The sequence below is a fragment of the Ascidiella aspersa genome, chromosome 5 (assembly GCF_963924565.1).
Source record: "Ascidiella aspersa chromosome 5, kaAscAspe10.2, whole genome shotgun sequence".
Lineage (NCBI taxonomy): Eukaryota > Metazoa > Chordata > Ascidiacea > Phlebobranchia > Ascidiidae > Ascidiella > Ascidiella aspersa.
This window is the reverse complement of record NC_139451.1, coordinates 31,202,718-31,226,015: the sequence shown is the minus strand read 5'-3', so window position 1 is coordinate 31,226,015 and position 23,298 is coordinate 31,202,718. Positions and strand designations below refer to the sequence as shown.

General features: G+C 34.3%; 1 protein-coding gene across 1 annotated transcript; it reads right to left on the bottom strand.

Moving 5' to 3' along the window:
* Nucleotides 1-463: 463 nt before the first annotated feature.
* Nucleotides 464-22,923, bottom strand: LOC146146333 (kelch-like protein 24). The gene is made up of 15 exons (XM_083390723.1): nucleotides 22,795-22,923; nucleotides 20,462-20,585; nucleotides 17,980-18,130; nucleotides 17,545-17,762; nucleotides 17,191-17,337; nucleotides 16,600-16,702; nucleotides 15,985-16,079; nucleotides 14,986-15,166; nucleotides 13,092-13,229; nucleotides 11,924-12,088; nucleotides 10,004-10,133; nucleotides 9,117-9,168; nucleotides 2,051-2,141; nucleotides 1,211-1,301; nucleotides 464-545 (listed from the first exon to the last, which is right to left on the bottom strand). The coding sequence occupies exons 1-15, from the start codon at nucleotides 22,869-22,871 to the stop codon at nucleotides 464-466; spliced, it is 1,845 nt and encodes a 614-aa protein (XP_083246849.1). The 5' UTR covers nucleotides 22,872-22,923.
* Nucleotides 22,924-23,298: the final 375 nt, after the last annotated feature.

Below are 23,298 nucleotides of genomic sequence, written 5' to 3'. Positions count from 1 at the left end.
ACTAAACGAAGCCTATTTGGTGCTTGGCGGCTGCCCGGAATCCCGCTAATAGTTTATTGGAATCAACTAATAGGCAGTATCCTAAAACTTTTTAAAATGGTGCCGCGCCTAAAAGGGCCAACCTCTCAACTAAATAACACCTTTCTCGCGGCACCAGCTTGTTGTACCGTACACAGCGCAGGCAAGGCTTCCTGCCAAGCCTTGGTTTGCGCAGACGGTTACCTGTAAAGCAAGGCACGTTATAGCGGTGTTAGGCCTATAAATGAACCCCACGGCCGAAGATCGACTCGCGCGACAGCCTCTATGGTATACAGCACTTGGATTGCTTTTGCAAGCTGTAGGACTTGTGTAGATTTGGCACGACGAGGAAATGGACAATCGAAGCTTGCGAAGATCTTGTGATTGTTGAAGATAAGATGATGCTTGAATTGTCGAGATCGTGGTTGTAGTTCCTTGCTTGTGATTAACTGATGAAGGGCTTTGTGGAGAGTAGGAGTCCCGTGTTTCCATTGGTGTCTTCGCTCGTCAGCTGGTTCCCAAGAATTCTAAAGACAAAGTCAGCTTTGAGTAAAAACTAAGTTTCCGGACTGCCATGTTAATCACTACACTTGTTAAGGACATATTCCAACCTTACATGTGATGAAGGGCTTTGTGAAGAGTAAAGTCCAGTCCAGTTTATTTCTTCACTCGTCGGGCCAGTTCCCCGAAATGTCGCCGAAGACAAATTCAGCTTGGAGTCCTTAAAGGATGAAAACTAAGTTTCTGGAATGCCAAGTAAATCTGTACACTCTTCTATGGTAAATATATAACAAGTAAAGGTCATTTTTTAACAAATCTTTACGGGGTAATTTTGTCACGAAAATTTTAGGTGCTAACCTTACCATTTGTGCTGATTGCCTACCCTTATCGAGTAGCCCAATTGTGTTGTTCGAATTTCGTCATGCTTGAAATATATTTCTAAAGGAAAATTACATAAAATCGTCAAATCGATGTAAACATTTAAAAATGAATAAAGAGTTATTCCAAACGTTCAAAATGATACGTACTTCTGTATGGGCTTTAATGTTCTTTTTACGCCTTACTTGAAATATATTTCTGAACGGTGATTACAAAAAATCTTCAAATCGATAAAAACATGGATTTTAACACAAGGAGTTTATTATTTTATACTTGAAGTGGTAAAGAGTTATATTATGCTAATCTAACTCACCTTGATATTGATGAAGCGCTGTTCTTCGGGCAACAATAACGGGGATCCAGCCGATTCGAGAAACGATCAAGTTTGACGTCATAGCGAAGTTCTAGTGAATAGAGAAACATAAAATTATCCATAGGTCAAAGCTGACCTCCCCTGGAAAAAGTGTTTAAGCAAGTACGAATTAAATCCAAATAAACTTGATACGAATTTAAGGTTTACAACTTTGTTACACTATTCACGGATCTGTAATGTAGCTTGATAATAATGAATTTCAAAGCAAAAAAGGCCGAGTAGATGGACAACATCTTAAGACGTCTTCACACCTTATCACACCCATGTACCTGTTCAACGGCTGAAGGTGCCAATTAATTCTCCGACTATAGAAACTTAAAAATTGTATAAATTGCGTCCCACCTTTTGATTTACTTCCCAAGTCACACTTTAGTCACACAAACTGAAGATGATACAAGTTCGTATCGAAACGTTTTAATCAATGTGATGTCAACCCATTTGTCTTTTTGGCTTTTCATTATCAAATTTTACAATTAAAACGTTAAAAATTTAGCATAGCCAAAAGTGAAAACCTCATTCTGCAACATAATATCCTCTTCCATTGATGAAGGAGTTGTTGAAACTTTGCTGGCGAGTTCCGCTGGTTTTGTTTGTGAGGCGATTCCCTGTCTTTGTCGGTTCAAACATCTACAGAAGATACTCTATTAACCATAAATAAATCCGAAAATAAATGTAAATTAAACATAATTTAGATTGTGTTTCGAAGCCACTTTAGTATTTGGTTCACCGCGAAATAAAAATTGAATAACAATGTCCTAAATATTGAATAATTAAATTTACCTGCCGAGTAGGGTCCTTTTGCCAGTTTCACTTCGTCAATTGCAACATCACTACTGGTCTTGATTTTGCCTACCGTTGCTTGAAAGGCAATCTATAAAAACAACAGGAGTTTAAACACATTTGTAATCGGTAGCTTTATGTGGTATGATTTCATATTAATATTAATATGTGAATATCATTGATCGGCTACCTTGTTGCTTGGCATGGAAACAGGCTTTTTTAACGTTTAATTTACCAAATTTTAAAGTAATATATATGTCATAGAAAATTGGCTTCATTATGCCGTATACCAACATATATATATTGTGTTTTGTTAATGCATGCAAACAAAAAACACTCGTAAAACGCCGTTAGATTAAAATATATAACAAAAATACTGTTTATTCTGAAAACGGTTACTTTATGACTAATTAAAAAGGGTTTACACTGTTACTTTCAATCTAGAATATCTGCATGCTACAAGCAGCGTTTTCATACAAAAACAAATATCGCTTAATAAAATAGTTTGTCAATCATCTATAAAATAAAATCTAGCATTTTTAAACATATTGAAATGATTGGTAATACAAGAATAATTCAGGACGTGAAACTACGTAATAAGAATAATCGATAAAAATACTTAAAAAAATGTAAAGTTAACAAAATCGAGCCAAAATTCATTTTTAAACAAACAGCTTTTCAAACTTTTTTTCTATGATAATAAAATAAAATTAACTTCTTACTAATTTAATAGAAGCTGTTATCACAATTCAAGCAGCATGGCCTGCAAACTTTATAAACCCGGCCACAAAGGTTAGCAGCCAAGCGCCCAAAAAACACACAAAAGAGGACCGGTCATAGGTTAGCTGCCAAGCCTACATTCGACGCTGAAAATTCTACAAGTAGATGGTCAAACATACCTGAAAGTGTATTAGCATCATAAGGCTTGGGAGAAGGCTTCTGCAAAGATATTTTGTTATTTCACTAAACTTCCTCCACTTTCGGGTGCTGTCTTTTTGCAGAACTGTTTAATAATTTCATTGACGTAACTCTATTGCACTAAAAAGCAAAATAAATGTTGCGTGATGAATCAACCAGAACCTAAGATAAATAAAACAGTGTTAATGAGAGAAGAATGTCGGTTAAGCCAACTCCTGTAAATATCTACATATATCTACATAACAATCTGACATTATATAACTACACTGTACATTTACACAAAATACACCGCTTCCCATTTATACAGTGGGGCCAGTCTAGGATGCCACCCGGAAATATCCACCCGGAAATGAGCCCCAAATACCACCCTTGGAGGTTCCTACCAAACCCTTAGCCCCACTTTCACATCAGACCAAACAACACATCGACAAACCAAGCCTCAATTGGAAACAAACATTCACTCTTCGACTAAATATATACACTGAGACAATAAACATGTCGGCTTAGATTACATAAAGAATACAGTATAAGTAATTACGTTGTTTATTATATTACCTAATGTTTTAACAACAGTCTCCACGTACCTCAGAACTTTTTTTTAGGAACGCTGTTTCGTGTTATCCTTGTGAACCTTCCCAGAAACAGTTACTTGAGAAACAACCACGCGACTGAAGTGCGAGCTCGAAACAAACTTGCGAAACGCGCTCACCCAATCAAGGGAGGAATTTCTTGCCGCGTTGTCCACTAATTGGATTGCTTAATCCAGTGTTTCTCAACCTTATCGTGGTGACCCAAATACTAGGCGTAAGTATACCGGCCCAATTATCTTCACTGAACTTTTTGCAAGCTCAAAGTGAAACAAGGAGAAATATGACTGCAGCATTAATAAGGTTAATTTTACTAAATATGGGACATGTCTTCCTATTGCTTCCGCAATTTTCGTAAATTTTGGACAAATCTTGCTGAGAACCAATCTCAATAAATTTAACCATATAAAACTACTTCTAGTTTATATTATTGCTGTGTATAGGTTTTATTATGTTGCCTACTGAACCAGGGCGTCGGACCAACCGACACAGCGCAACATTAAGCTCACATCGCTGTTTTCTTATAAACGCGGTTTCAGCAAATACCACTCCATGCTTTATGCGCGAATATGAATATAAATGCGGCGTCTAAGTCGCTAACCTTCCGCTCCAGACAGCTTTGGTTTGTTGATTTTAAATTAGTTTAACTGTGGGTGGGCTTGGCGCTGAGCTTTACGATCTCCTTTATTTTTCAGAGTAGTTTATGGTGTACTTCTGCAAGTATCAAGTGTTGATTAGATTTAAATCTTAACTTGAGATTAGACAGAATAAAACTTGAAAAATGTGATTCTTATAGAAAATATCTCATCTCATAACATTGTTAATAAAGTGTTTAGAAAAAGACAGTTGGTTTTGGGTGAAAAAGTATTAGCATGGCCACTCGACTAATTTTTACAACGATCCAATTTTGCATTATTTATATATATCGCCACTTATAGGTTGAGAAACACTGGCGTAATCCAAAAGCGGGATTAAGTGACACAAAATGGCCGGAATATTGTTTCCCGTTACAATTACAGATATATATAAATAATGTATGCATAACAATATTTGTAGGTAACCGATGATCAGGTTGTGCAAAAGTTTGTTACGATTTTATTACAAAAGTTCGTTAAACAGTTCGACTTGATTACCAGAATAAACGTAACAACTTTCGCTTTAAGGTCTTTTTTGTTCATATGTCTATGTATAGGTGTACAGTTGAAGGCGCAAATACAAATTTGCATTGAAAGTGGTATTTAAAATAGTATAAAACAATTTAATACATTTTAAAAATTATAATGATTCATTTTTTGAGAAAATGAAAAGTTCAAACAAAAAAATAGTCAACAAAAAAAAACGATCCGCATTTAAAGTCACAGATAAGTAATGTATATATTAATGATTTTCTACTAACATGTATTACTTTTTAGCTACATATAAAATGATGTTGAAACGATTCGTTGGATGCAAAGAGTACGTTATTTCTGCTTAATTGGCAAGGAGACTGGTTCATTAACAGACAAGTTGGCTATTGGCCTGTTGTTCCATTTAATCGGAAACAACTGAGTTTATTTTACTCGAAAAGACCGATTTTCAGAAGAGCTAGCCAATTTTGGATATACAGAGAGAGTTTAGAAGTTAAGGTGTGAAAAAAAAAGAAAAACAGGTATACAGTACTAGTAGTTCATAAAACGCAGTCCATACTTAACAAATACTAACAATAATTTCTTCTGGTATTTGTTTGTTTACCGAAGTTTAGGCTGCCTATCGGCATGCTACAAGCACTTTATGAAAGACGAGAGGCAAAACGTGTCTTATCGTTTCGTTGCTCGCGTTTATTTCTGCTTTTTTCCTTTGTTTGTTTTCCGTATATTGTACAAGCGTTCAGTGTCATTCACCCTTACGAAGGCGACTAGCATAGGTTGCCGAAACGTTGGTAAAGAATTAAAATTACCAGAGGAGCTATCCTCGCGGCATATTTAATGTATCTCCACAGACATTCTTCATCAAAGTATTCGGCGGGTTAAAGGTTAACATTGCGTCCACGATCCTTGTGGTAACAGCACTCACGATTTTCACGATCAGTCAAGCAAATCTTTATCTTGTCTCTAATGTCATGCCAATCATGGCCATCCTATCCACAGCCTTGATTTGTGTCAGGTAATACGGTTGCGTTTAACACTATAGATAGAATAACTGGTGCGGTTGACGTTTTTTAAAGTTTTAATCGTTTATTTCTCCGCTTTGGTAACTGTTAGAATATTGAAACTTCCTGAATTTTCCTAAGTCTAGGTCACCTTTTAGTATGTCAATTTTTTGTTTATTAGAATAAGCACATTGTGAGAAAGGAATCGATTTACCTTAATTTACTAACGCTTATTTTTACTGGAAAGCAAATTCTAATTCCTTCAGGATTAAAACCGCCTTACAAGATAGCCTTTTGTTGTCTTATTATTTTAAAACAACCATGGAACAATTGCTGCAGAAGCTGGCAACAGTTAGTTACTATAGCTAGTTCAAAATTTTGAGTCAACGATAAAAACAACTGACGAATCGAGTTGTAAAATCATTTCGAGCAATTTGCAAAATCGCTACGAATTATTGTAATCAAATGATATATATCGCAGATATACACATGTGTCTATATATTGGATGATCAAGATCCTGTGATATTCAGCTTCGCTTTCATGCCGATCATTAAGTTCTTTCTGGTGTTTTCCAGTGTTGTAATAACTTAAGTCAAATGACTTGAACTCAGTGCATTCGAGTCACTGTTTTCAAAAGACTTGCTTGACGTAAGTCGTTTGGTCAAATTACTTCGGTTAAAATTAGACGTTTTCATTTAACATTTTGATGTAAAATTAAGATATTTATTTTAAGATTCGCACGTGAAATGATTTTACACGTTGTTTCTTGTTATTTTTTAGTTGAAATATTGCTTAATTCGACACATTTTAATGTTTTTTTTAAAACAGTGAATTGGAATTGACTTGTTCTGTAGCATCTTAAGCCATAATTAATGTATAATTACATATAATGGAATTTATCGTATTGCGTATTTTCAAATGTTTTGCTGTTGCTCGCTTTTTGGCGCTGATAGAAATTGCAAAAACACCGCTTAGCAATCTCCTGGCTTGAGCCGTGAGACCGCTTCCCAAAAAACTTCCGGCCGTAAGATATTAATCACATCCCACCCATTTTACTCTCGTACTGTAAACATTCTATTCAGTTGGTCGCCAGTCAATAAACAGAACGGTGTGGCTCGTTGGTTGCTTTGCTTGCTGGCTTCAAGACAGTGGTTCTCAAAGTATGGGTCGCGACCCAAACATGAGTCGCGTAGGGTCAAAAAATGGGTCGCTCTATGGTGATTCAATCCTGCGCAAACGAACTTTTTTCATTTCATTTTTCAAATATTTTCAATTCAATTATAACTGTATTATTGCATCATAAGCTTTTCAAGTGTTTTCAAATCTGTAACCTGGATTATTGCATCATAAGTGGTTTTATGAACGTTTTGATGGCAGCCAGCTACAGTAGCTGGTAAGAAAGCTTTTAGTCACCACAACAAGCCGCGCTGATATTATAAAAGAAAAAAGTTCAGTTTCACCAATCACACTAAAATAAATTAATCATTTGTTTGTAATCAATCATCGTTTCATAGAACTGTGTACTACATCTGGTTGTGTGTGTCTTTTTCTATTTCATGCATGTCAGAAAAAGTACATTTTTTGATGTTTGAGGCTTGGGTCGTGAGATGCTCATAAAACTAAGATTTGGATCGCGCTCAAAAAAGTTTGAGAATCACTGCTTTAAGCCAACGAAAATCGAGTCAATTTATATCAGAATAAGACATTTTGTACAATCTCCCCCAATGAAGAAGTAGGGGATTTATCAGGCAAAGACACTAATGAGAACTCATAATCTACCCACTCGCTTTACCTCTATATTTTTAGTTTAAGCCTCGATAAAAATGACGGAAAAAAACAAGCCTAAAAGATTTTTCTAAAATCAACCGCGTTGAAATTTGTTGTCAAAAAAGCCCATCCGGCATACTTGGATGTCTGTTCTATACTTTTCAGCTGTCGGTCTTTGGCTCGCACTTTTTCATATTTTTTTAAGTTTTGGTATTACGTAACTATAGAAAGTGTCGTGTAGGGCCTGGTTAAAAAACAAATCTAAAATACATTATTATTAAGTGTGACTTTTTTAAATAGGTTTTAAATATCCTATTTTTGACAAGCTGGTAAGAGTAGGAATATATAATAACGATATTCAAGTGTAATTTAATGGTAGGCTATGATACAAGTTAGTGTAATTTAATGGTAGGCTATGATACAAGTTAGTGTAATTTAATGGTAGGCTATGATACAAGTTAGATTTAATGGTAGGCTATGATACAAGTTAGTGTAATTTAAGAAAAAACGTAAAGGCCTATAAGTTTTATTGAAATGGGCCGTGGGCTAGGTTAAATTGCTTGGCTGCCAGATGCCTCCCGCGGGTTTCAGTAAGTTCAATAATTCATAGATGGAACCATCTCACATTAAAAAAAAGTTTTTAAGGCCGGTTCGCACCAAAATTTCAGTTTTAAACCGGTCCGCAGAGCAAAAAAAGGTTGCCGATCCCTGATATAGACCACTCGTACACATTTCTATTACTGTTGACATGTCATAAGAAACAGTGAGACAAAACCAATGCCGCTTTTAAAACAGAACAAAGAAGAATTTTAAAGGAAGGAGATGGCGGGGTTGAAGTGTTTTAGTTTAACTCGCAAGTTACAATTCTTTAATTGATGCCAGTATAGCGTTGGTTGAGTGGGTAGGCCTATACATGAGTCCAGGGACCGAGGAGCCGATATGGAAAGGCGGCGTTTGTCGAGCGTCCTGCACCGCAATGTCAAGCGCAAACCCCGATGTAACAAGTCGAATAAAGTGAAGGAAGAATACAACGGTTAAAAAAGAGTTGTATAAATGTCATCGATGAGTAACAAAAAATCTAAACGTCTAAAAGAAAAAAATGTAAATATTTACAGAAGATTGCATTTTTGCAAAACAAATGATATCAAAAAATGCAAAAAAAAATCCACCACTGGGTGGGGCTCACAAGTTGCATCATAAAAATAACAACTTGGAATAAAAACAAAAACAAGCTTGCTTCTGAACTTTAGTAAAAATAATATATTTCATCAACTAATTTCATCAATAAAAGAAAAATAACAGAATAAAGGTGTACACATTATAGGCTATAAAATTGTACAGGTTAAGTAAAGAAAAAATCAGTTTGGTACAACATTTGAAATAAAACTTTGTTTAAAACGAGATAATAGGCAATATAGGTTTGTACGTTCACAAAAGATATTATTGAATGCTAATTGATATTCACGTTTTTCACATAATTGGATGATTGGAAAAATAGGAAAAGCCTTAATGTTGGCAACTTCTTGGTTTTGTAAAGCAAATGAGCACTGTACAGTGGACGCTAAAAGAACTTTGTGGAATTGGATAAACGAAATATTAGGCTTTGCGCATTTAAACTGCAACAATGCAACCGGAGGTGGCAAAATCATCAGTGTGAAAACAAACGGTCCACTTGTTTTCTTGCGGGTCGTAAACTTCCACCGATTTCTCGTCGAATCTGTGACAAGATGTACAACAACGATATAAACAATTTGTTAAACTTTAGCAAGTATTATTATTAGAAACAATCAGTTACATTCTTAACCGACGAATATTGTTTAGCCAAGTATTAATGCCAAAAACCATTGGTTAAATATATCTAGAAAACATAAACGCCAAGAAAAATGAGTTTCACATCGGGAAAATAGAATTGAAGTAAGCTCCAATCTGAGCCCAAATACAATTAAGAAGCCATTTAATTATTACTCTAACCTTACTTGTGCTTTTTATGACAACAATGGTAAAAGTTAATTCTTAAAGCATTTTTTTGTTTGTTTTAATTGCAATTATATCTGTGTCTCGGGCGAATAGCAACAAACCCATCATTTTGTTCGCTTTTTAAGAAAATATATATAAAATGGTGGAAACGCAACAATAAATCACAAATAAAAACAACAATAAAAAAGTATTAATGGCAGGAACAATTGTTTAAATATATATGGAAAACATACAATACGAAAAAAACATATGTCCAATCGCGATTGCGGCCAAATACAAACAAGTAACCATTTAATTATTACCAAACCTTACCCCAGTATTTTAATTTTAATATTAGCAACTAGCAAATTGTCGGAGCTTTAGATTTTTTTGTTTTTTAGTTGTAATTATATCTGCGTCTCGGGCGAATAGCAACTTTACTCGCTAAATATAAAGCCATCGTTTTTTTATCTTATCAAACAAAATTTAAAATTATGGATAAGTAACAATCAATCCCACTACAGTGTACCATTTTTATGTTTTTAACATATTTTTTATTCACGGTGGTTAAATTATATTTATTTCGGAATCCTCACCCGCAAATAACATGTAGCTTTCCTTGCAACACACAAGTTGCATGCAACCACCGTCCAACGTTGGTGGGTCGAACTTGAGTCCACGAGTTGCTTCTGGGGTCGTATCGTTCTACTGTGCTTAGCTTCCCACCTGGTTGAAAAGCACAATTGATAAAGTATGGACAAACTTCTTCTTTTATTTCAACACTTGTTTTGTCGGTTTATTCTCAAAAAGCAATCGGGGAAAGAGGCGATATAACGCATAAAAATTACATAAAAAGTTTTCTGAGTCGCTTAACTTAAATAACATTTTTTACAATCTATCGCTCCTACTGTATGACAGCTTTTCATATTTGGTTTTATCATTTGTTTTGTCGGTTCAAAACTATTGCAGGGCTCGAAATTATTTGATGACTACAACACGCTTTTCAAAAACTCATACGACAAAAAACGTTGTATTCCAAAAATTTTCCCAGTGAAATTTCGTACTGAAGAGATGTTTTTATAAAGTTTATGGAAATGAAAATGGTTATTTTTACAGGTAATGGCGACGACATCGGCAAAATATGTGGTTTATTAGATATTTAATTGCATTTTACGCCTTTGATCGTTGGACAAAAAAACTAACCTTAAACAATAAAACATTATATATGTTAACAACATGAAAACTTCTAACGCTAAGCCAAATTGAGCCAACTGTTTTAACCTGAAAAAATACCTTTTCATCGATTTGAATGTTTGAGCCTAGTAATGACGTTTAATATTCTAATTTATAAAATATCGTCTATCGCTATCGGAATATAATGTCAAGTATCGGACATCCACAGCTCGAAGTACAAGTTGACCTAATGTGTCGTGATATCTACTTTATACACTAAACAGTTGTTAGCTGGGCACTTGAATGGCGCTGGAACTTAAGTTACGGAAAGCATTTATCGCAACCTGTATACATTCAACAATCGAAAGCAAACTAAGAAGCTTCCAGATAAAGTTTAACTTGGGCGCAATTGTAACAAATGATTCCCTTTATTGGTTTGGTAAAACCGAATCTAACCAATGTACTTTCTGCAAATGGCTACGGAAACGGTATATCACCTGTTTTATTTGTGTCCTGTGACGTGTTTATTCTGGGAAAACGTGAGCTCGTGGTTAAGTATGAAACAACGAATATCGTGTTTTTTTCCCCCGATCAATTATTCTTTGTAGCCGTGCAAAACATTTGTGAAATGTGTCCTTTTATGTGCAACGCCATTTATCAGTGTAAATATGCCGAAAGTGCCCCGACTATATGTTACGCTTTTTCGCGATGTTACCTTCTAAAAAAGAGGAAATATGGCGATGCACAAAAGTAGATGGTCGTTAGATGCATGAAAGCTTTCCAATAATAATTTGTTTTCCTTGTGCTTTTTTCGGCATTTTATTTATTAATAATAAAAAAAAATAAAAATATCTGGACACTTGTAGCGCAACATTAAGTTTATCTTTACCTCTTGTGCGTTTTGTTAATTAGGAAACGTTAAGGATTACCGAGAGGGGGTAAACAACCGCCATTACCCAGTGGCCCACGCATAACTTCGTAAATACTGAGTGTGTAGTTATTTTGCAAGTGGACCAACAATGTTAAAAGCTCCAGGGCCCTTCCATATTTATATTGGGATACTTTTAATTGTGGTTTATGGGGAATTTGCGTAAGTTTAGACTAGATTCGTTTCAAAACATTCTAGGTATATTAAATAAGTTCTGTTCAAGATAACGTCGTGTCGTCGTCTCTATTTCGGGTAAACTGTAAGTTAAACAAAAACTTTTCTTCTGTTTTACAAATTTTCTTAGCAAATTTTAGACACAAATGATTAAAAGCAGTTAGTTTTACGCTTGTTTTGCCTAAATAAATATTTACGAGCCTATTGAATGTTTAATCAACAAGGTAAACAATACAATTACCATTATAACCGCAAGTTGCGTAAATGTTTCCTTGAAACGCAGCAACTGAAACACCCCTTCTAGCTTCATTCATGTGTTGAATTGCTGACCACCGATTATCCGAGAACTTCTCACATGAGTTGAGGCTTAATGAATCGTTCCATCCACCAATAACAAAAAGCGAACCTGGCAAAACAACAAATAAAAACTTAACACAAAAGTTTAATATTAAAAAAGCTTCACTGTTATCGACAAGTTTCACAGATATTTTACTGCACAAATTTCCCAAATGTCAGTTGAGAAAACGGAGAGAAATTCTGTAAGTTTTGCAAGTACCAAACGGTCTCAAATCGATTTTTTCCAAAAAGTGAAAAAAATAAATAAATTAGGGATGTTTAAAAAATAACGTTCTAAAAGGCTTTAAACCAACATTCATTTTTTTTTTATTTTTACCCAGAAATTCTAGTTTTTTAACTGAAAAAATCTTGTAGGGGCGCGGCAATATATTTATTATTTCTGAGGGAATGAAAGGTTGAGAACCACTGCTCTATAGTTTTACCTCTATAATTTTATTTTAGCCTCAAAAAATGATAGAAAAAGAAAGCTTAATAATTTTTCTGACATCAACCACGTTGAAAAAAGCCAGATATTTGAAATTTGGTGCCTGGTATGCCTTGTACTTGTCTATTTTACATTCATTCACAATTTATTTTTTATTTTAAACCATATTCCATTTTTATTAGATTTCTGTTTCAAACTCTATTATTTTTTTAAAGCTATATTAATTGTTTTTAGCAATGTAGAAATTGCGGTAGCCTTATTTTAAACTAACAGATGTCAAGTAAATACATAAGATTAACAATCGTTCTTAAGTAGGGTCCGCGTAGCAGGTATAGCAAAATATTGTGTTAATCAGTGATGTCATAACAAGCGCAGTTGCCTTAAAATTGCTCAAAATTCATCAAACGGTTAAGTTGAATAGTTCACCAAATATTCCAACCTCATAATCATAATATCGAGAGTAGTAATCTGTTAAACCCGATTTGACAAAAATATAATTCCGCTCCTATACGTGACCGCAACAAACACATACTTTTATGTTTACGTTACAATGCTTATACGATAGAAAGTTGGCAACACTCGCAAACAGCTGATAGCGATGCGAGGTAAAGTCAGCTTGCATCCTTACCTTCGAATTCGACCATTGCGTGGCAACATCTAGGTTGCATCAAGTCAAGGCCCTTGCTCCAGGAATTGTTGTCGGGGTTGTAGATGATACAAGTTGATAGAGGCCTGCCGTTAAAACCACCGGTGACGTAAATCAAACCTGGGTCAAAGCAAAATATTTATAATAAACGGAGCTCTAAAACACAAAACATGCGCAACAACAAAACAAGCTCATATATTATACTCGGGCAATTGTTCATATTTCGTCATATTCCGATCGAAATGTTGACGTTTTTGAACAGAATACATTTTTTAATACGCGAAAATGAGCACCAAAAACTACACATTTGCCAAAATGGCGGACGTTATAGAATAGTGTTCATTCATAAGATATCGAGTTGTAATTATTAGTTCAATTGAAACGGGAGAACCTAAAATTTCCATTTATCAGCAGTCTTCTCAGTTTATAATAAAACATGGTCAATTTATGAAAGTGACATATTTACAAAAAAAATTAATATGCAACAAAATCACAGGGTAGGAATGTTAGATGCGGAAATGCGTTTCCAAGATAAGTACTCGACCCGGCCGAGTAATGCACTGTGCCGAGTATTCGAGTTTGGAACTTTGTGAAACCACTTAGCACGGTGACCGACATATTTTTGTTTGCCCCTGCGCAGAGCTTATGTTCGTATTTTATTTGAGGAATTTTTTTCGTGCAAGTAAATTAAATATGAATCCCAACAATTAATGCATGTCCAGTAAATAAATGAACCCAGCCACTTTGATTTGTGGGAGGGTGACATTGCTGGTTATCAATAAAAATATGAAGTTATACTTTACGCGACTTCCCACAATATATAAAAACATAAATTACATTTTAAGTCGGAGGTTCCCAAACTGGGCGCCGCGAGACTTTGCCAGGGGCGCCTTAAAATCAGGTGAAAGTTGTTCTATTGCAATGATTTTCAACTTTTTAAACACTTTTCAAATTAAAAAAACTTGTGGAACACCAAAAGAGATGCAACGGTATTGAAGTTACGTTACGGCACAGCCTAATAATTACAAGCAATCACAGTTTTTCTGCTTTCTAACTTATTTTAGTGCGATATTTGAGGTTGTTTTGAAGTGCATAACTTTGGTAATTGGGCATAAACTGACAAACGACCAACACGAACACACCTTTTCTTTTTTTCTTGGCTGTTGGGTAAGAGAAGCTCAATATAATGGTATTGTCAATGTCACAATGGTAGGCTTACTCAATTAAAATCAGATGCTCTATTTAGGCCCGTTGTGCAAAGCCAATAAGTTTTCGCAGAAAAGTAGATAATGTTGCGCGGATTTTTGTTTGGATAGTATCAATAGGAAGTTAATTAAAATACTAGTTAGCCAAACTATCCAAGATCAAAAGGACATAGTAGGGCACCATTTTGCATTCATAACGGCGTCGCGAGTTTAGATAAGTTTTCAAAGGTCGCTGCCAACAAAAAGTTTGGGAACCGCTGGTCTAAGTGGCTCATTTAAAAATGTTTAAATAGGCACGAGCAGCATGTCTGGGGTTCTGAGTTCAACTTCGAACCCACAGTTTACTTTTACGACGACGTGAAGTTAGAATTTCATAAAGGTTTCCGGTAAATTTCTAGAAATTCTATTTAAATCTTGGGGAAAACAATGTTCATATTAAGCTCGTTTACGCAACAGGTTGTACAAATAAAATGTCTGCGGTGAAGCGATTTTTATAATTTTCGAAACTTGCCGTGTGCATTTTAATACGGACGTATTGCGCAGACAGCCAAGATTCGACTAAATAGTGAAACAAGTCTGTAACGTTTCCGTCAATTTTCAATGCCGAAGCGAACGTGCGTATGTTCAACATAGGTTCACTTATTTTTTTAAATAAATAATGTGTTTCTCACCATTTAAAACAGCACAAGCGGCATCATATCGACCTTCTGGCATATCGGCCAAAACTGTCCAAGTTCGATCAGTGAGGTCAAACATTTGGCAACTTTTCGTGTTTTTACCAAATCCTCCAAAGATGAAAACCTTGTTCATAAACTTCACCGCGGTCGCGTGATAAACTGGAAAGATCGGTTGCTGGAAATATACGAACATAAGTTGGGTAAAACGCCACAGTTAGACCGTGCATTAAAACAAACACACAATCAGGAAATATCATGTATATCAAATTTCAAGGGCTATAACGAAAGCACGAAATAAGCCGAATAACACAAACTTTGTTAAAACAGGCTTAAATGTTTTTGGATAACAAACTACTAGCGGCGATCAAAAGCTTAGTACTGAGATTTATGTTAGATTTTTTCGTGTTGTAGATGTTTAACCCAACACATTTTATTTTTTTTATTTCTCACAAACTTTCGTTACCTGCAACATTATAAAGCTACTATGAGTTAATTAAAGAAGCCTCGTGAGAAGTCTGGAAGGTATACGACTTTATGTTGTCATGATACAGGTTGCTTTACAGGGGCTTTGCTTAACGCAATTTTACAACAACACCCAATTATTGCTACACCACGATATGCTGTTTGGTGGCGCCCTTATGGTATTACTGACACCTAAAATAGAAGCGGTTGAAAAATACTCAACATTTGTTTGTGCTGTCAGCGTAAGCGGAGCAAAAACGCGATTGGGCAAAAGTGGCATAGAATTTTACGGTTAATCATATGTTCACAATATGTGCAACTTGTTTAACAAATTCCCATTAAGTTTTGTTATCTGCAAATCGTTTTGTTTCCGTCAAAATTTAATAAATCTATTATTATGTGAAGTTTTTAAAAATAGTTTTAGACTGCTCACTTCACTTTGGTTGTTTGTTGTTTTAGTGGAAAGTGAACTTTGCATTTTTAATATTATACATGTTTATATATACACAGTAATTATACACCATTATTTACCGGCAATACTTCTTTTTGCTTAGTCACTACATCAATTAGAACACATTGTTTCGTTGAATTTAAACCTCCAACCATCAGAATATTTGTTGATTCTGCTTGAGAGTAACACAATACAAATTATAAATTGAAAAAAAGCACAAATTAAGAGACAGAGAGAGATTCGTAGCAGTAGATTACACATCTAAATTAGAGAATAAACAAAAACAATATTTAAAGAATTTTTAATATATTTCGCTAGATTCGAAAAATATATAATTAATTATTTTTACTTTATGAAGTCAATATAAGCAACAAAACACCTTTTGAATTCTATATTCAAATATGTACAATTTTAGATATATTTTTTAATGACTACATTTCAAATGCATTACCGCTAAAATTGTGTCAATATTTTGTTTCACAATTGATTAATTATTCGAGTAGCTTTCTCATTTACCTTCTTTAATAGCGACTAAAAAACGAAAATAAATGAATCAGGTTAACAAACCTAAAGCTATAAAAAATGCATATGTGCAAATACTGTTATATGCTAAACATATATTGTTAGATATCAGATATACACTTAAATATATTTTGATATACACTTAAAATAACTGCTGATAAACTAATAGTGACCTTGAGCTTGGGGTTGGTGACCTTGAAGTTTGGGTTTTGGGAGAAATTTTCTCATCGCGTTCATCACAGAATGACAACAAGCAACATTCTCTCGGACAAGAATCTTGAAAGCAAATAACAACATAGTTGTAAGTTAACAATTATTTATACTAAAAGAATTCAGCTTTAAAGATGTCTGCTAATTTATATGACAAAATCAATGCATTAATTTAATTATAGGCAAAAACTTAGTACTGGTGAATTAGTAGTCAGAACCAGATTAATAAAACATGATCAATTGTGGAACTAGTTTAGAGTCAGAAAACTTTTTTGTCGCACCCCAAAGTACTGTTCTCAGAGCTATTAAAGGCTCACTACGTAAAAACGAAATCAATGCTGGATTCAGGATATTGTGGAATTTGTTTATAGTAAAAAAATGCCACCTGTAAAAGAATTACACATCATATAAGACACTAAAAACTACTGTATCGTATATTAATAAACAAATTGAAATTTAAAAAAGTAGAAAACGAATGGAATATTTTAAAGTTACTGTAGCAGTAATTTTATGCAAACCTAGTGAGTTTGGGCAATTGAAATAACTAAACCAACCTCGTCAATAACAGTGGTCTGCAAGAATTCACCAGAAAGAGTTGAAAGGTCAAGTTGAGAGAAGAGGTTCACAAAATGTTCCCTACGACTGGAAAGTTTGAAGTGAACCCATTGAATAATTCCAGTGAAAACAGATTCTCCTTGTTTCTAAATGATAAGAAAAAAACACAAATGGTGAAAAAGTTAGAAATGCTTATACAAGGTTGTCTAAGTATACATATCTGTTAAACACAAACTGGCATTTAGAATAGACAATCTGATGTTAAAATGCACCACAATCCTAAGTCAGCAATACCCGTTTTTAAATCATATCTTTATTATTTCCAGCATAAAAAAATGTCATACTTAAGTTACCTTGGTATTTTCATGATTTATTATTGCAGACATAGAGTCAAAATCCAGTTGTTTAAAATCATCTTGTTGCACAACAGCTTCAAAGTTTTCATGTATCACTTGTTTTGCTCTTTCCTCTATTTCGGTGAGGTGGTATCGCTGGGCATGAGCCAGGATTTCCAAGCAATTATCAACACCCACCATTTGCAAGATGTACTTGGCACATTTGGATTTAAGAACTATAAAAAACAAAAAGTGTGTTAGAAAATTTAATTAAATAACTGAAATTCCCAATATTGGTATGAAACTTAAAAACAGAGACTATTGTTAATAATTATACAGTTAAAATTGTTAAATAGGACATTAGATGCTGGAATTAAAAATATTCTGTGAATTTAATTGTTTTTTCAAGTAAAGAAATAATAATTTAAAAACGATTACTATATATATAAATACATCCGATCTGTGTGTAGTCAGCATCTTCATGCAATTCCAATGCATTCTCATTTGTAATCTGCACATCATTAGTGTAAATGCAATTCAAAAGTCTCTCCAGTTGTTCATCTGTCATTTTAATTTTGATCTCTGCAGCAAATTGTTCTTTCATCTGAACAGTAACATGTGATCACATAATGTGAATTCATATTATCTGGCTAACGTTATTATTTAGTACAAGGGTGGTACAAACCCAGGCCCGACATGTTGCTTGTGGCCTGCGAAACATTGTTGAATTATTTTAATGTGTAGGTCTACTGTTAAATGTTTAATCAAAGAAAGCTTAATGACCAATAAAAAGCAAGCAAACTGCAATTGTTTGGTTGCGATTACATTTTTCCGGTTGCACAATAAAATAAACCAGTTTTCTATCGCTCACCGAAGGGATCCAGGGGGGTGGCAAGAATGCCTAATTTTGGTATTTGTTATATCGTTTTAAGAAAGGCCGCAGTGCGTCATAAATAAAACTTTCTGAAATAGCTGTTTTACGAAACTATAAGTTATATTTGTGTTTGGTTTTCCGTTATTTTGTTATGAACATTACATAAAAAGTACACCCTATATAAATTACTTTTTTTCCCCACTTTAAAGTAAATAATCGATAAAATATATCGGGTTGTTAGAAAGTAGTGTTTTACAGGTTTTCACTGTGACTTTAGGCTAACGCCCTGACCCTTTCCAAGATGCAATTTCAGCCAGGTCGATCTGTTCCTTTTTGCGCAAAACGATATCTTCTTTGTAGTTTGGCGATTGTTTAGTATGCGACATCTCTCTTAAAATTGTAGTAAGAAACACAATACACACGGTTTTTCACGATTATTCTATGCTTAGAAAATGCAGTCTTCTAATTAGAAAGTTAAATAGTCAAATACGCAAATTTTTTGCTCTTCGCGCTTCACCTTTTTTACAGTCTCATAACGGTCGACTTCATTTGCGCACAACTTTGACGATAGCACAAAGTTTCTTGATGTTATATGTGTTTGACGATGCTTTGTGACGTCAAAAACTGTCATATTTACACATTCCATGCCCCCACCAAACGAAAGTCGTCGATCCGCTCCTGACATGCATGTAGCCTACTTTATGTGGCCCGCGAAGAACACGCAACAAATTTTGTGGCCCTCGATGTTGTCATTCTTGGACCACCCTGATTTAGTTAACGGGTGGCCAGCGACATCATTGTATGTGGCCCGAGGAGCATTATTAAATTATTGTAATGCATAGCATTCGAGGGTTTAATGAAATAAAAGTAAGTGATAACAAAAAGCAAGCATGTTTTAATTGTTTCGTTACGATTACATGTTTCAAGTTAGACTATTGAATAAAACAGTTTTCGATCACTCATCATATTCGGATCGAGGGGTTTGGCAAGACAGGCATGCTACCTTTTGTTATGATTTAGGCCAGTGGTGTTAACCAGCTTTATATAATTGTCCAGTGCCTTGCATAACAAAAATCATGCATAATTTTCCTGTGTTATCTAAACTTGATTTCATTTGCACAAAACCGCAAAAGCATAGCATCAGGACTCCTGAGCTTATGTGCATTACAACCATGAATTTGGAAAAAATTTGTCATCTTTAAACATTTTTTGGCCGCCAAACAAAAATCCATATAATGCATGCCTGTAGTCAAATGCAGTGCTCTTTAATTTGTGCGCACGCTACACCCTAGTGTGCACAGAAATATGCATGGGGCGCACCACTACAAAAAGGTATACAACAGTTTATCACAAACTTTTAGGGAGCCATCAATGTTAGATTTTCCAGTAATTACCAATTTCTATGAGACAATGGTGCTGTAATCGTTGCAAACTAACTTTCTCTTGCATTCCGTATTTTTGTGTAAAGTTTAAATGATGTTTTATGACATGCAATAGTACTCGCAAGCAGCCTGCAGCCAAAATCAAACTCTCACCGACAGTGTGTAAAACTTCGGCAGCTCAGCTCGGTTTAATTGACATGATGATATTGATATGCATACGATTTTTCATATCGCTTGTACGGCAGTTTACCTTTTAGGTGGACATCAACGTCACAACAAATTTAAGGGTTCTCCGAACAAAAAACGGTTAGAGAGTACTGGCCTAGTGTATGTGGCTCGCAAACTATATTTAAAAAATATTATGGCCCGGAAAGCTGTCAACCTTGGACCACCCTGATTTAGTATATAAAATAACAAAGATAAAATTTTATGTATTACTAGAAAAGTAAAAAATGGAAAAAAATAGAAGGTAGCAAAATAATTAATCTGATATTGCTGAATGAAGTAATGGTGTTAACAAACCAGAATCAAATTGGTCCATCTTAAAAGTGTGAACTAATTTCTTAAGATAGGAATTAATGGCGCTTAACAGACAATTATTTACATACTTTAAAAAATGTGAATATTACTTCCTTATTAATTATACATTAATTATTTCCCGATATTAATTATAACTTACCGCAGTTGCAAACATTTTGCAAAAGTACACTGACATAAGGCACAGCACAACTCTATGAACTGGAAAACATTTGGTTTCCGCCTTGAGCCTTACATCACAAAATTTCTTTTCAAACTTGCGATCACTAAAAATAGAGATTCAAGAAGGCGATTTGAATAGGTTTTTGAAACGTTTACAATTACCAGAGGAGCAGATTGTGATTATTTCTGTTAGCAATTGTTTATATATAGAAATTCTTATTTAAGGCACCTAGCAAACAAGAGAAATGATTCTACATTTTTGCACTTTAGCGAGCCCCTTATGATAGCTAAGACAGTCAGTTGTTGACTTCTAGACAGAAAATGTTTTGAATACCTGGAATAGCTTTTCATAAAACATAAGCCGTTCTGTTTATTTTTACATTTGACTTAAATTGAGTCAAATCGCTGAAAAGTTAAGTTTTTTGAAGTTTTTGGATAGATTGGACATTAAATTTAGAATATACACCGGGTTCAAAATAGATTTATTCATTAGTGGTTATTTCACACGGTTACAGTGATAAGTTATGCAGCTTAGAAACCATAAACCAATAAAATAAATAGTACTGAACATTTGATCCAATATGTTCAGATGTTCAGCTCGGTTATATTAGACTGCAAATATTGGGGTTGCTCAAAGTGGAATACTGGATCATAAAAACAAACCTTGACATATTTGAACCCTAAACCTTTCTATATTTCAGTCAAGAATGACAGAGTTGTTGTCGTAATGCATGTTTCAGTAGGAGGTTGTTACTGTGCTTTCTATAATATGCTTAAATAGCAAGTGGGTACAATTGCTTGGCCTTTTTGTTAAACCAGTATGTTTTAATAAAAATTACAGTTTTACCAAAAGGTTAAGCATTTTTTCTATTGTAGGTCTAAGAAACTATACATTCATCGTAATGATTGTATAGTTGAATATTTTATGCTTGATCAATGATAGGAATTATTATCTTTCTGGAACTTCTATGCAAATTTATTTTATGTCATCATAGCAAAGCAACAAAGAATCACAAAACATGACTACCGTTATCTTGCAAAGTTAAAAAAGGGAAATTTTTTCGAGAGTAGTGGCTGAATTTTTTCGAAATTTGCGGGCTAACTGATCAGCTAATTCGCCCCTGTTAATAATCCTATAACAATTTTGAGTAAAGATGAGTTTTTCAAAAATTTATCGCAACAAGATCATAGATCCTCGAGGTGGTATGAGGTAAAAAAAAGGTTGAGAACCACTGTGTTAAACGGTTACGGTGCTTGAATATGTTACTGTTCAGTGGGGGTTCTTCTGATTACAGTAATTAGGACAAAAAAGTGTTACAGTATTGACAAAATTAATTACTATGTGATGTGCCACTATGTTTATGTTAAAAAAAACTAATACTGAACATTTGATCCAATATGTTCAGATGTTCAGCTCGGTTATATTAGACTGCAAATATTGGGGTTGCTCAAAGTGGAATACTGGATCATAAAAACAAATGCCAATATATTTGAACCCTAAACCTTTCTTTCTTTCAGTCAAGAATGACAGAGTTGTTGTCATAATGCATGTTTAAGTAGGAGGTGGTTACTGTGCTCTCTATAATATGCTTAAATAGCAAGTGGGTACAATTGCTTGGCCTTTTTGTTAAACAGTTACGGTGCTTAAATATGTTACTGTTCAGTGCCAGTTTTTTTATTACGTATTTAGGACAAAAAAGTGTTCCAGTATTTAGGGCAAAATCAATTACTATGTGATGTGCCACTATGTTTAATGCCATGGATAGTGATCTTACATTTTCATGTGCATTTCCACAGCTAAAAAAATAATCCACGGCAAAGTGTGAAATAAGGATTCAATGAAGTATGATATGGGGTGATTCATTATACATTTGTCGTTATATGCAAAATGGTCCAGAACAAACATTGTTTGTTATTTTTTTAGTTAATACAAACTTTTTTTTAATTGTAAGAAAAATGCTAAACTGGGAAAATTTAAATGAATATTATTTCTTGGAAAATTAAATCCAATAATAGAAGTTGAACTTAAATGTCTTTGAACGGGTTATTGCAAACCTGTAATCTAATTAAAATATTGTTCTGTATTTATTAAAATTTATAAACACTTGGTAAAAATATTCAAATCAGTAAACGAGTTGATTGTTTCAAGTAATTTTCAACCCGGTAATACATTTTGAAACTTGCACTAGTAAGCACAAATTCCCAAGATTACACTAGAATTTATTGCAAAAGCCGTGGACAGTACTTGAAAAACTAACGTTTGGCAAACAGGCAAGCTGGGTAAAATGATCTTTCGAACAACAACTGACTTACTGATTGAGCAGTTCCAATATATCAGGCTTTTCTGTGAAATCTTCTTGAAATGTTGTCAAGACATCTGCTGTTGCCATGTTCAAGTGTGGAAAACTTAACAGGACAGTAGTACTTTAATTATGGGCTAGCATTGGCTGTAATACAAAAAATGTTATAATATTTTCTATTCATCAAATTTTGAAACGTTGAAAGTACAGTACAGCTTACAAGCAACTTAAAGCTTTGTGAAATGAACAAACATCAGCTCTGGTTTGGAATTGTTCCACATTTATTTTAACACTAACAAAACGAGTTTCAAAGTTGAAATTGCAAAGAAGGCATAAATATGTAAGAATAAATAATATAAGAATACTTAAAATACCACCCAAACGCTAACTCGCACCCTACCCAAACATTGTTAGCAATATAAACCCTTGAACGAAATGTGGTGGCATTCTAGGCCAACGCCCAAACATCATATGACACAAACTGTTGGCTTTCTTGCTCGGCGAAACAAAAGTATTG